The sequence below is a fragment of the Phodopus roborovskii genome, unplaced genomic scaffold (genome assembly GCF_943737965.1).
Source record: "Phodopus roborovskii unplaced genomic scaffold, PHOROB, whole genome shotgun sequence".
Taxonomy (NCBI): domain Eukaryota; kingdom Metazoa; phylum Chordata; class Mammalia; order Rodentia; family Cricetidae; genus Phodopus; species Phodopus roborovskii.
The window spans coordinates 4,136,662-4,151,842 of NW_026126682.1; the positions used below are offsets into that span (position 1 = coordinate 4,136,662).

Genomic DNA, 15,181 nt, shown 5'->3' on the forward strand with positions numbered 1-15,181 from the left:
TATATCATGTACATGCTTCTCTAGTGAATTCACCAGTTGTGGTAGTTTGGCAGCAAGTGCTTTTCTGTCTAAAATATCTGGAAAGCAGGATTGTACTTTTTTCTCTTTCTATAATTTTTCTCATGTGTGATATCTATAGCTAAAATTGAACAGTGATAATATTAGATATCCTTGTCTTACTCCCAACTTTATAAGAAATGCTTGCAGTTTTTTCTTTGTTCAATATATTAGCTATATATTTGCCATGTACAACCTTTAGTGTGTTGAGGTATGATCCTTTTACACTAAGGTCTTTCATCAAGAAAGGATGTGGAATTTTCTCAAATGCTGTGTCTAGATCTCCTATGTGTTTACTCATGTACCTCATTTCTGAATTGTGCACTTTGAGCTATTCTCGCATCCTAGGAATAATTCCCTCTCTAACATGGTGTACTTCTCCTGTTTTGATTTCTTGAGATAGCGTCTCACTATGTAGCCTGGAGTATCTTTAACTCATTTGCCCTGATTGGCAAATAGAATTCTTCCTGGCTGCCTTGTGAATGTCAAGATCACTAGCATCCACTATGTTGGCCAGCACAAGTTTTTCCTAACCAGCTTTCATGTTCACTTTGCATACATTGTGTGAAGTTGTTTGCATCTGTTTAACCAGAGACATCCCTATATATTTTTCTGTTTTTTTATTGTTGTTATTTTTCTGTTTGTTTGTTTTTTTCTGTTCTGTCCTTATCAGACATTAGTAGATGGGTAATGTTATTTTCCTAGAATGGATATGGAGAGGTTCCTTCCCTTTCTCTTTTTTGTTGTATTGTGCACTTCTTTGTTGGGAAACTTACTACCATTCAATCTCATGTTTTCAATGTACTTAGCTTCTTAAATTCCTTCTATTCAAATTTGGTAGGTCATATCTGTCCAGAAATGATTCTATTTCCTCTAAATTTGCTACACAATGAACATGTTACCCTAAAAATGTCCCTTAATGGGGCTGGAGAGATGACTCAGCAGCTAAGTGCTCATATTGCTCTTCCAGATGACCCAATTCAATTCCAATAACCACATCAGGTGGCTCATGGCCACCTGTATCTCCAACTCTGGGGGCATCTGCTTACATCTGCACAAGACAGATACATAAAGAGTAATAAAAAAATTTAAAATTAAAAATCCCCCAATGATCCTCTGAGTTCTCAGCAGTATTAAGGATAACTTTTCCTTCTTAAGTTCTATTTATTTGATCTTATCTTTTGGCTTATCCTAACTGGCTTTGTTTAACTACTTTTTTAAAGACTTATTTTAATGTTTGTGTGTTGAGGTCAGAAGGTGTTGGATCCCCTGGAGCTAGAGTTACAGGCAGGCTTGAGCTGCCTGATGCTGGCGCTGGGAACCAAACTTGGGTCCTCTAGAAAGGCAGTGAGTGTTCTTACCCACAGAGCCATCTTTCTTCCTGGGTCCTTTATGGTGTTCTTTTCTGCTTATTTTGATTGCTTGTGTCCTGATCCTCCTTTGGTTTTGGTTCGTTCTGATTTCTTAAGACTTGAATACATCACTAGGATGGGATCTCTTTGTGGTGTAGGAGTTCACTGCCATAAACTTCCTTCTGAGCATTGCTTTTGCAGTTTCCCCTGCTGTGATCAGAGAAAGCCAACTTGTTAATTCTATTAAGTCCAGATAATGTTCCAGAGAGAGTGGGATCCTCAGTTCACACACTACTTGGAGCCCAGATCTCCTTTCAGGTTCACTGGTGAAGTCAGGGGCTCTGATACTTGGTGAATTGAAAATTATCTTCTGATGAATCATTCCCTTCATAAACAGCAATCTCCTTTGTGTATTCTGAGTTTTCTCTTCTTGGTTGCAGATTCCATTTGTTTGGACTATTGCTGTCCACCCATCTACTTGCAGATTATGCATTTTATAGGTGAGCTTTCTTATATATTGTCGCATCTTTCTTCTAATCCATTTATCCAATCTGTTTTTAATTGTAGAATTAAGACCATTTACATTTAGAGTTATTATTGAAAAATATATACTAGATTCTGTAACTTTCTTCTTGTTTATATCTTTGTTCCTTTTTATTCATCTTTAAAGTCTGATGTCTTACTGTATTACTGTCTAATTCATTGCTATTAATCATTAACATATCTTTTAGTGGTATTTGAAAACTCACTATTCCTTAGGCACATGGCAGATACACTCTCCCAAATTTCTTTCATCCAATTATGATCTAATAATATATTAACTCCCTCAAGGATATTTGTTTAGTACATACATTCTTTGCAACAATTTGGATTGTGAGTAAAGGCATGTGGAAAATAGAAATATCCCCAATGAGATTTCAGTCTGTCAGCCAAGAGACAAACTACCAGTCTCATGCAAATGAAGGGGATAAATAGAAGGTCTCTATCATCTCTTTAACTCTAACACTAGAGGTCACCAGAGACATTCCTTTTACTGGTTCAGATATTCTCTCAGGCTCTTTCATAGGTCAGAACTGACTTTAATAATGATACATTCCATTATGTTATAATTTATGAAGAATGTAAAACCCCTTTTCCATTGAATCCTATATGAATTACCTACATTTGAAACAGAAATTTTAAAAATAATTTTATGTATATTTAGTATCAATGTGTTTTGTCTTCCTGTATGTCTGTGTACCACCTGCATGCCATGCCCATGAAAGCCAAAAGAGATCATCAAATGCCCGGGAACTGGAGTTGCAGAGGGTTGTGAGCTGCTGTGTGAGTGCTGGGAATGGAACCCAGTGCTCTAGAAGAAGCTCATTCAAGAAAAGGACATTCAATCAGTATCTCCAGCATGGCTGCTTCTTTCCCAGTTCTTGAGTTCAATACTCAAGTAAGTCCTGGTTCGATGTTACCTTTGTTTGCTCTCTCAATCAGTCTACTTTAGTCATTTCTGCTGTGTGTTTGTATTTGATGATGTGTTGCTAATTATCTGTTGCTTCTATCTATCTGCTATTATTTTCTGGTTTGCTAGCTGCTCACCTTATAAATTCACTTAAATCTGAAGGTTTGGCCATTGCAGATCATTTCTGGATGTTCAGTACACACACACACACACACACACACACACACACACACACACACACACACACACACACACACACTTTCTCTTCCTCCTTGTGATATCAGTACTGGGGAAGTGGGAATAGGAGGATCCTTGGGACTGAGCGAGCCTAATCTAACCACTGAGGGACTGACTCAAAGAGAAGGTGGATGGCTTCTGAGAAATGACCCCTGAGACTGACCTCTAACATTCCCACACATACACAAAAGCACTCATACTCACATACAACTGCATACCCACACACTAAATTGCATACTCACACACTAAATATGTATGCATTTTAGAAAATCCTGAAAGAAAATAAGATGTTACGGGGAAAAAATACCCAGACCATCTTTGTTCAGATACATTAAAATATTTTTAATTATATAGGTTCAAATAAATGGGAGAGCTTTTGTGGGTTAGTAAAACAACTGAACAATTCACAGCAATGTGTGATGGAAAACAAGCTCCATGGTCAACCTGAATGAATGTCTGAATGACTTCCTGGGCATCATTTCCTAAGGCAAGGGTGCTTGGACTTTCATGAGTTTGTAAATATCATGTGTTTTCAGTGTATATCGCTAATAAAAATGAGGCACAGACTTTGTATGGTCAGTGAAATGACAGAACTATCCCTTCATTTAGAGGCACAATTAAGCAATTAGGAAAAACCTTAACTAGAAGCTTGATTCCTTATTGCTTCAATCTCAAGTTTTTAAGAGTAAGAAATTCCTCAAATGAAGAACTTTTAGTTGAAAGAATAAAAAAATGATACTATTTCATTCAGAAAGTATAATTTTCTAAATAGCTTTGGAGAAAGGAAAATACATGAATTTGGAGAAAAAAAAATAATGAGCCACTTTACCCTTTTCATGCTGCCTTCAAAAGTTCATGTCTGACTATGGCTTTCAAGACTGAAAAACAAAACAAAACAAAGAAGCTACATCTGTTTCCAGTAAGTGCCCATTAGTCAGTACATGACTGAACACTGCCAAGCATAAGCCTTAGACAGTCTAGGCTATGAGTGCATTCTGATATCACAGAACACAAACGGTAAGACCCTTAACTTCAAAGGCACCATGACTGAGGCTCTGAGGTCAAACACAGGGAACAAGGGCCACCTGTGATCCCACACCGTCAGGATGTAAGAAGGCCCTAACATTTCACAGTTGGGATATGAGCAACCCTTGATATCTCATATTTGAGTATATGTGTTCTGTGAAATTACACAGAACTGCTTAAAATCTCAAGTTTACCTCATTCCTTTGGAGGCAAATCATTAGATTCAGGCTTGTCCTTCATGGAGCTTATGTTTTAGCAAGGAAGACACACCATTCACTAATAAGGAAATAGGTCAGAACTGTCCAAGGCAGAGAGGAGGCATGCATTCAGCGAGAGTGTTAATGGCCCCTGAAAATACAACTCAGAGACCTGGCTGATATAATAGTCCATCTGTGAGGTCCAAGGGAATCAGAGAGGACTGCAATAAGGATTTCACAAGGCCCCTGGTGGCTGTATCAGTGGGGACAATGAGAAGTGGAGTGCAGGAAGAAAACAGGTATCAAGGACTAGGCCACATCCGGTCTGCAGCGGGGATAAAAGCTTGGGCTGTGTGCAGCCGGTTAGAAGGCACTCCAAGATCGGAAGTGCCAGTTAGCACAATCAGACTTGTATCTAATAGGTATGAGAATGGATTTTGTGTGAAGAATATAGAATATAGGAGGATCAGACTAGAGGGCATAGACCAGTGAGATGTCCATTATCTTGTGACTTTGAACAAGATCTAGGATCTCTCTAATCTTTGGGCCTCATCAACTCTCTAACAGCGATAATTCTGCACAGTCACTGACAGCATTAAAGTAAGAGAATACACATACACATAAGATGATGGTGGCTATAGGCCATCTATTTAATAATAAGTGGTAACATGAGAATTATAACAATGAGGTTGGTTCTTAATATTAAGTAAGATGGCTGGTATAGCCACCATCATTAACTCTTGGTACCACAGTCCCTTGACCCTGACCATGACTCTGAAAAATCTGTCATAGATACATCCATCCATCTCCATCTGTACCCTTTCCTTACTCATGTTGAAGTAACTTCATGAGGAGCCTGTATCAGACACCTGGTTCTTAGGACTGGTCATCTCCCCACCATCTCTACAGCATTTTAAGCATATCAGTACTATAAAGTCATAATACTTTTCCTCAAATGAAAAGTCTTTACCACAGACATAAAGAAACCACAGACATAACAATAAACATTGTTAACTAAAGTTGCTTGAGCCAGAACACCCTCAGGGCATTCATGCTGCAGAGTCTCATACCAGAAACAATGGTTGGAGGCAAGAAAGCCGGCCTTAAGTATTTCTCTCAAAGGATGAAGACCTGGGTTAACCAACCTCCAGGGCCCACCTCATCATTGATGTCAGTGAGGTGCATGGCTAGGGGACAAAGTACCAAACACACCCACTGGAAACCCAAACCCACTCACCTGCCCCACAAAAGCATTTGTTAAGCTATGAAAAAAACAAAACAAACAAACAAAACCCCAATTAACCAATAGCTTTGGGAGCACAACAAACAGGACAAGGAAAGGAGAACAGATGTGAGAGGGAGGAGGCATGAAAGGAGGGAGGAGCAGAAGTCTAAAATGGAGAGAATAAATACTCTTAGAACGTTTCCATACTGAATCTCTGCAGTCACACACCACAAAATGTGTCTACATCCCTGAACACAGGAATGGCTTAAAGAGAGAAAGACAGAAAACCCAAGAAGGTGGGGAGAAGAAACGGGGAGAAAGAAAAGCATGGAAGGAAAGAGAGGGCTGGATGGGAACCCAGGAGAAGGCAGAGGAAGCAGTTGGAAGCCAGGGCAAAGGGAAAAACAGCTGCCAGTCTTCCAGCTGGGAGAGGTGTTGCCCATTTTTTTTTCTGCAGGAAACTCAAGTTTTCCGGGAAGAATGGTTAGCACGACTTCCCCAGAGCACAGCTGGCAACAGGAAATTAGCCACCACCACCACCAAGAATCGCTTTTCTGCTAGGGAAGAAATACACTTAGTTTGACTCACCTTCCCTGAAACTTCTAGCTCTTTCTTGTCTTTCAGAGCTTGGCCAGACAACAGTTTCATTTCCATAAGGCTACCCAATATAATGAGCGGAACAATCACTACAAGTAAAAGAGTTAATTGCCAGCCATAGATTAAGGATATGATAATTCCTGTCCCGAGATTTGCTATATTCTGGGTAATTACAGCAAGCCTGGAACCCATAGCCTGAAAAACACAACAAATTACAGAGCCAATTTTATATCAACTGTAAAATCCATGTACTCCTAAGAATTAGGACAATTTTCTTTCATGCAAATATGCTAATTATCTTGTCAGTTACTAAAGCACTGCTTTACCTTTGAGTTTATTGTGTTTCTAAAATGAAAATTTCCCCTACTTCTACACAAACATGAAAATATATCAATAACCCAGAACTCAGATTTTCCTCTCTATTCTGATTCCCCTTTCTTTTATTTGGTGTGTTTGTGCCGAGTTATATGTGTGCATGTGTGCTTGAAGGGTGCATCTCTAAGAGTATGTGGTATACTCACCCATATGGAGGCTAGAACAGGATGTAGGGTGGCTTCCTCTATCATTCTCTGCCTTATTGCCTTGAAATAGGGGCTCTCATTAACCATAGCTTGCTCAAGAGCTCCTGGGTCCACCTGTCTCTGTCCCCCAATGCTGAGGTTAAAGGCACATTCAGTCATGCCTGGCTTCTTTTTTTTTTTTAATTGAGTGTTGTGGATTTGAACTCAGGTTCTCATGTTTGCAGACAATGTCTTACCTACTGAGCCCTCTCCCCTGGCCTGACTGATTCTTCAGTACCAAGATATCTTCATCTATCAAAGCACTATCACTAAAGCAAGCTGTGTAAAAGAGACTGATCTGACAATGGTGGCAGTTTCAACAATAGGCACCTAATTGCTTATAAATTAAGACTAGCATTTTTCATTAAGGGTATTAAAATATACCTGGGCTTATATGAAACACTAGTTTCATTTACTTGGATTTGAAAAAAATACACAGTGAAAAAATTATGAAAAATGTGTGTGCATGTGCGTATGTGCACGTGCGCGCGTGCGTGTGCATGCATGCGTGTGTGTGTGTGTGTGTGTGTGTGTGTGTGTGTGTGTTGCATTCACCTAACCGTATACTGAGACCCTTTGCTACGGTGTGCACAGGTCAAGGAGTAGAATGACTTTTAAAAAGCTCTTTCTGCACATTTCTTATGTGAAGATCAAGGGAAGCAAGCAGGGAGACTGCAGGATGGGGATGTGAGGGTGCCCCTGGTGTGTATAATCCTACACAGAATTCATGCAGCTGATGATGGGCAGAAGCACTTAGAGCATCTCCCAGGAGTATAGCAGAGGCATTTCCCTGGCTGTACCTTTTGTTTTTGTTTTTCCAGACATGGTTTCTCTGTATTTCTTTGGAGCCTGTCCAGGACTCTGTAGACCAGGCTGGCTTCGAACTCACAGAGATCTGCCTGCTTCTGCCTCCAGAGTGCTGGGATTAAATGCATGCACCACCAATGCCCAGCCCCTGGCTGTACATTTAAGACATAGGCAGATCCTGCTTTGTTAGGTCACAGGGCCAAAGAATCAAGAAATCCAAAGATGACAAAATCTTGCTATCTGAGGAAGGTGTGACAGCTCACCGATCTTATTAGAATAGTCCTCCTAGAAGAACTAGGACAGTACTTTCCCTTCCATCAGGCCTCCACCTGCATGACTTCACTGAGGTCATCCGCCCTTCCTCCCTCCCTCCCTCCCTCCCTCCCTCCCTCTCTCTCTCCCTCCCAACATCTAGGCAGTCACTACCTAACTCTATATCCTGCCTCCAATCATCCTTTTGCTTTATTGATAGTCTGACCTACCAAGCAGACTGTATGAGGGCAAAAGTCCTATCTGTTACATGAAATACATAATTAAGTATTGTTTGTACACTTTGTCCTACACAACATCATAAGTCTTTAGTGTTTGATTTATTCATTTAAAAAGATATATATATATATATATATATATATATATATATATAAAATGATTCTTGAGATTTATAAGACTTTGAAGAACTTTCCAACTTACCTATGTTATTTCACATTCCAATCTGTTTAAACAGAAGCCCCATCTGCAACCTGAAAAGTCATCTGTATAATTCTGTCTTATAGGCAGCTTGAAAGGTAAAGGACTGACACAAAGGCTCAGGGTTGAGGGGGACACAATAGCAAACACATGTTCGAGCTTTCACACCATCTTCTTGAAGACTATTGTTATGAAGTGGTGGGTATAGAAGAAACTATAGTTCAGACAGAAATCAAAAAATCTGATAATGAGAGAATTCAAAGTTATTCCCTCTATGCAGCTATAATTTTTAATATGTGTGGTTTTTTTTTTTTTTTACAATCATTTTAAGGAGGATTTTCTCCCCTTTGCTTTGAATTGTAACACCTAGAAAGATCCTGACAAGAGGTACAATGTGTCCTTTCACAAGTAGCAATTACAACTGTCTGTTGATTGACTGAGCTGTAAAACAGATGGACTTATTAATACTTTCCCTTCTGTTAGCAGCATTCACACCTCAGATAAGCCTCCTGCACAGGGTACCACAGAGAGGTCCTTTTTCCAATAACTATTGTAGGTGGACCTTATCAAAAGGATGCTTTTAAGTTATACACTATGCAACTGGGCATTGATGGCACATGACTTTAATCCCAGCACTCGGGAGGCAGAGGCAGGTGGATCTCTGTGAGTACAAGGCCAGCCTGGTCTACAGAGCTAGTTCCAGGACAGGCTCCAAAGCAATACAGAGAAATCCTGTCTCAAAACAAAACAAAACAAAAAAAGTTATACACTATGCAATATATATATATATATATATATATATATATATATATATATATATATATTTAATTGTGTACCTTAGCTACAAGGCATGTGTCCCAGTGGGTTAAATATTTACATTTTTTTCCTGCCAGCCCCTATTTATATTTTCTTAGGGACAGTTACCAACACCTATAAGGAAAAAGCAGTCTCATGCTATGGATCAAAACAGAACAGAGACATCCAAGACAGGAAGTGCTCACCCCTTTAACATCAGCAGCATCACTGGCCAGCCTGTTGGTCAATGCTCCAGTGCTATTTTTATGATCATCAAACCAGCCTATATCCTGTAACACAAAAGGTCTTTTAAAAAACGTAATGTTCTATTTATGAAACACTTAAATTCAGGAGAAAGGGGCAGCGTCAGCTCTCACGTAACACCCCCCCACACACACATTTAGTATTCAAAACGTAATGTTCAATAGACAGAAGAGAGTTAATACACAAACATGTAAGTGGAGTATTTTATTTGTTAATTTATATAAAAAATGTCTACTTGTCTCCAGAAGAACTCCAATCATTAAGCAGTGAAAAGTAACGTGTCACTATTGACATAAAGACTCAACTCTAGGGAGGGAAGGCACAAGGAAACAAATTTACACTGTCAGATGGTGAATAACACTTGGGACAAAAATAAATAAAAGAAGGACAAAGAAGAAAGGGACAAGGTAGAATAGTACTGTTGTAGAATATTATTTGAATATTTAAGACATATTTGTCATGCTGTGGAACATTTGTTTAGTGATACAAAAATGTGTTGCTTTCTTCTTCTTCTTCTTCTTCCAGATTTTCTCTGTGTAGTTTTAGAGCCTGTCCCAGCACTCACTCTAGCACAGACTGGTCTTGAACTCACAGAGATCTGCCTGCCTCCATCTCCCGAGTGCTGGGATTAAATGCATGAATCACCACTGCCTGGCATGTGGTGGCATGTAGTTCTTTTATGTTGCATTTGTTTAACTCTGTGAAGCTGTGTTACTTTGCCTGTCTAAAACACCTGATGGTCTAATAAAGAGCTGCATAGCCAATAGCAAGGAAGGAGAAAGGATAGGAGGGCATGGCAGGCAGAGAGTATAAATAAACAAGGAAAAACATGAAAAAGGACCAAAAATGGAGGGGTGGAGGATGTCAGGGGCCAGCCATCCAACTACATGGCAAGCCACAGAGTAAGAAGTAAAGAAAAGTAGAGAAAGATAAAAGCCCAGAGGTGAAAGGTAGACAGGAAAATTTAAGTGAAGAAAAGCTGGCTAGAAACAAGGTAAGCTAAGGCTGGACATTTATAAGGAAGAATAATTCTCTGTGTATTTATTTGGGAGCTGGGTGGCAGAAGCCTAAAATAACAAAGATAAAAAAGAGCCAAAAGAGTAAAAAAAGAACAACTACAAAGGACTTTCCAAGGGGATGTATAAGCAGACAAGCAAATGAAAGAAGAGATGAGAGCTTCTAAGAGAAAGCAAATATAACATTTGTAAAGACTCTGAGCCAAGGCCCACCCAGTGTTAACAAAATGTAGCAGGCTGTGGTGGCCCAAACAAACAACAAACAACACACCCACGGTGTTTATCTCTGAATCTGTCTCCTCCTCTGGATCTTTTTGTCCTGTCAGGGTTCCCCTAAAGCTCTCTTGTACAGCGTGTGCAGTTACCTATGGTGTCCTGAAGATACCATGTGCTGGACAGGGGTTCCACTGCAGATAACCTCTGGGAGGCTGATGGGAGATGCACACTGTGCATGGCCTTTGGCAACTGAAGAGAGTATGGAGTTTTCCCTGCTAGATACACATTGCCTCCAGATTGGGATGGGAATAGCGGTTATAAAACCAGCGAGGAGGCTGATGAACAATTGGTGCAAAAGTAAAAAATATTAAACAGAGAGGGAGTCATTAAAATTTTAGTCTGGACAATGGTACCTCTACAGGCCCCTACCTTTATGTGTACATTACCCCCCCTCCCCATACACACAATTTAAAAAAATAAATCTTAAAACAAGAACAAAACAACAGCTGGGACATGTAACTGTCCTTGTGGAACACTGGTGCTTCTCTGAGCTGGGTTCAAGGGCCTCCTGCTTGCCTGGGCTAGGATGCCTGAACATCTCTTTTTATTTGATAGCAAAGGACTCGTGATCATAAAAGTTTTAAAGTCATAAGCAAATTTCTCACAATTGATAAAAACCAAAAATCTTTCCTCTTTCAACTGAGCTGTACTGCAATACCTTTCCAAAGCTCTACTTTCTTTAAGGAAAATATCCTTGCTGTCTGTTTTGAAGATCTTGACGGTGCAAAGTGTGAGATGCACTCTGTCCTGTTAAGTCAGGGAGCTAACATTGCACATGAGTTACGCCAGTCTTCGTGGAGCAAAGAAACTAGGCAGCGAGAGATAATGGTCACCACGATGACCTTGGATTTGTGGAATGAAAGGTAAGAGTCTTGCACTGGTACCCTAGGCTCATGGGAGGAAAAAGGAAGAGCTGGGACTGAGGATCACTGGAGATTACTTTGGCTTGGGTGGCCTTTCAGTGCTGGACCAAAAGCAGAGGAGAATCTACCCTGGAGGCTTAATTTGTTTCAACTCAGTCACGTTCCTTGTGCCCGCCTACAGCAAACAGACTGCGGTTTCGCAGCCTCCATCTACACCATCACCTCAAGAGGAGGCTGAGGGAGACCCAGGCAGGATCCCTATCTCAGGAACTGGGTTATCCCTCCTCTCCTACCCCAGATGCGAGTCTCACCAGCCAGATCTGTAGTGAGAGGTCCACCAGGCTGCACCTATGGCACTGATCATGCCCAAACGGGTGTGGTCACAGGTGCATAAGTGAGGGTGTGGTGTTTGGGTTGGAGTCCAGCAGGCTTTATCTTTTGGTTCTGGTTGAATCACAGAGCGCAGCCTGGGTGTGGATCCTTGGAGCAGGAACTTTTGCGTCATTGTTTCTCATGTAAGTGACTTCTCCCAGAGTAAAACATATAACCTATATTTTATCCTCGTCCAGTGTTATCTTAGTCTATACATCATTACATACCTGTCTCAGCATGGATTTGAAAACCATGTATCGGAGTCGCTGGGTGAGGATCTCTCCAGCTTTGCCAAACATGAAGCCCTAAGGAGAAGGAGAATGTGTCACACAGGAGGCTGGCCAGAGACTCAGACACCAAGCTCACAGTGGGAAGGGGATCAACACTATTGCGGGGCAGGATGAATGCGAAGTCACATCCCTGGGCTTGCTGTATTGTTGTGACTCTATGCTATAGCCAGGTATGGAGCTGCAGTGGGCCAGCACAGCTGAGACGACAACAGAGACCAGTTTTGACAGTAACCTCATAGTTCCCAGTTAGTGACAGGGTGTCCAGAGGTGTGCTACAAATGCTCCGCCCACCCCATCACCCATCCCACACTACTTATCTCCCCCAACCAACAACAGCAATCACTTAGAAAGTGGGGTGCTCTGAAGAAACTGTAAACAAAAATTACTATCTAACTGGATCATCTCCGAGACAGAAAAGATGCACTGTTAATGATTGCACAAGGACCAAAGGTGAAATCTGGGAAAAAGAATTTACAGTCACCCACACATAAAGGAGACAGAGAACAAACTTACCAAGTCTTAGCTTTCAAACTGAAAAAGCCAAAGTTTGGGACCAAAACAGATTGAGGAAGGTGGCTCACCAAGAGAAAGCCTATTGCATGCCTATCTCCCCACCCTTCAAGGCTATACACTTCAGTATCTGGAGGAGAGACAGGAGAGCAGGGAAGACCAGTAAGACATGAGCGTGCTGCTATGCCAGGCCACACCTGGGAAAGGAAGACTACCAAGTCCTTCCTGTGATGACCGTGAGAACAAAGGAAGCAGCTGTGTTCCCATGTCCACCTGAAACTGGAGTCTTAACACACGCATGAGATACAGAAAGCCAGCATGGGAGAGGCAGTGTGCTGGAAGGAAAAAGTGGGGGTCCCAGTTCCCCCATGTAACCTCCTGTGGTATCAGAGGCATGGAAGATGGCCACCATGTATTCTTTTTCGTTCCCAAGTTGCATTATGGGCGCCCCTGAAAGAAGGGGAAAAGGCATGTGCAGAGGGCAGAGGGCAACATCAGAAAGGCCTTGAAAGTTAAGGACAGATGGGTCCTTAACCTAAAGACAGGTTTCTGCTTTTGACCAAATGACATGTGAAAGAAAGTTCTTTCTTACTTTGAATTTGCTAGAGTAAATGGTTTAGTAGCTGCCTACAATGTCCCCCGGGGCAATGTCACTGTTGTTTTTGTTGAGAGCTATCTTATGTTACATTGGGTACATACATGATCTCATAATCCTATAGCTGTCATGTTGAGAGCCAAACTGGAGGCTGGAAGAGTTGACAAATTTCCAGAGGCCACAGCTCAATAAGGGTCTACAGCAAGAAATGCAAATTCCTGAGCAGCATGAGATCCAGTCTAATCTCCTGCCCCTTACTGAGGTCCCTGCCTATTTCTCAGATGAGCAGCTGAGCATTCCACCCTCTTCCCAGCATGGATTGTGCTAAACCCTTTTGAGGTTCAGGGATCCACTGGCTATTTCTCAATGTGATTTGGTAGTCTTGCCAGACTCACTCATAACAGACTGTTTCTCCAACACAGCCATACTGTGAGGGAATACCTTTCGCTCCTCAAGCTTCACCATTCCAACTGCCAAAGCAGGGATGACCAGCTCAAAGCCACCTGCCTCTCAGTCTCCTACCCACTCACTCCACATAGAGCAACCGAACCGTCTCCAAACATTTGCGACCCTCTTGGAAGTGGGCAGTATCCCATTGATATTAGCAAGGTACAGTTCTGCAATCTAAGAAGCATTCAGTCAACCCTTTTATTCAGTTTTTCTCTCCGAAAGTGTTCAGAAACTGTCTTGTCTATTAAAATATCAATATATGTCTAGAATGTGTTAAATAGGGGCTGGAGAGATGGCTCAGCAGTTAAGACCACTGGCCACTCTTCCAGGAGACCCAGGTTCCGTTCCCAGCACCCACATGGTGGTTCATAATCATCTGTAACTCCAGTCCCTCTTCTGGCTTCTGCTGGTACCAGGCCTGCAAATGGTACACAGGCATACATATAAAATCAAATTTTAAATTAAAAAATAAAGCTCAGAATTTCAGCTAGAAGATTTCATGTGGGTTATTACTGACTCATTCAATGCCTCAATTAGATCCAGGCTTTCTCATTTGGTCATAAGTGCTCTCACTCATAGTGAGGCAACATTTCCCATGTTTCAGAGAAAGGGAGCTCAGACAAAGGCAGCTAAAATGGCTAATTTTTCCACAGACACATAACTGGCTCTGTGTGCAAATGATAGAAAGACCTAGGTCTAACTCCAGAGTCTACACTGTATGCCCTTCCACACTATATTGTGAGAATATTTAATGCTTTGCTATTGAATTTGAGTCATATGAATTTTCAAACTGCAAAAAGATGTAAGTGATTCCTTTTAATGACTGGAATTCTCCTATCACTGAAAGGGTCTTTCTGCCTGGCATTGGTGGTACACGCAGGAGGCAGAGGCATGCAGCTGTCTGAGAGTTCAAGGCCAACCTGCTCTAAACTTGCAGAGTTTCTTAGTTTCCTGGTTTTTCTTTTTTTTAAATATAGAAAGACATTTCTCTAAACACTAACTTGACAAGCATTAATCAGCTCCAAACTTACCCCCAGCCTATCATTCTCATGTTTCTTTCTTTGTTCTATCACTGCAGCACACTGGCCATTCCCTTCCTATGATTAGGTCTAGGGTTGTGTTTGGGGAAAGGGGAGGAAAGAGCCAGAGGAGGCAGAACCACAGGACTACTACAGCTCAGGTAATGAAGGAGGAGCTATACAAACAGGAAAATTAAATACTTGCTTGCAAAATCTTTCAAAATGGATACAGAAATTATGTACTTACCTGAAAGAAATACGTAACCAAACTAATCATGCCCATGACCAGAAAAAACAGGGAAAACAAATTACAATTCTGTTGTCTGGTTTCCGGGTCATCATCTCTTGTAAAAACCTGTGTCAAAATATTTGAGGGGTTGTTAGTTCTATCACTGAGGAGGGCATTTCTTGGGGAGCCCATTCCCCATCTCTCACAGTTTGGGGGACAGGGCAGACTTTGTATACTGGAACAAGGTTGGCTTGCAGGATAACCTCTAAGATATCTGCATTCTGCCTTCCTTCAAGACAGAGGGGTC

General features: G+C 41.3%; 1 protein-coding gene across 1 annotated transcript in view; it reads right to left on the minus strand.

Annotated features, from left to right (window-relative positions):
• The window catches only part of LOC127214171 (multidrug resistance protein 2-like), a 58,952-nt gene that overhangs the window by 14,130 nt on the left and 29,641 nt on the right, over positions 1-15,181 (minus strand). The window contains 4 exon segments of the mRNA XM_051174575.1: positions 6,133-6,336; positions 9,197-9,280; positions 12,009-12,086; positions 14,893-15,000. Coding sequence (XP_051030532.1) covers positions 6,133-6,336; positions 9,197-9,280; positions 12,009-12,086; positions 14,893-15,000 — 474 coding nt within the window.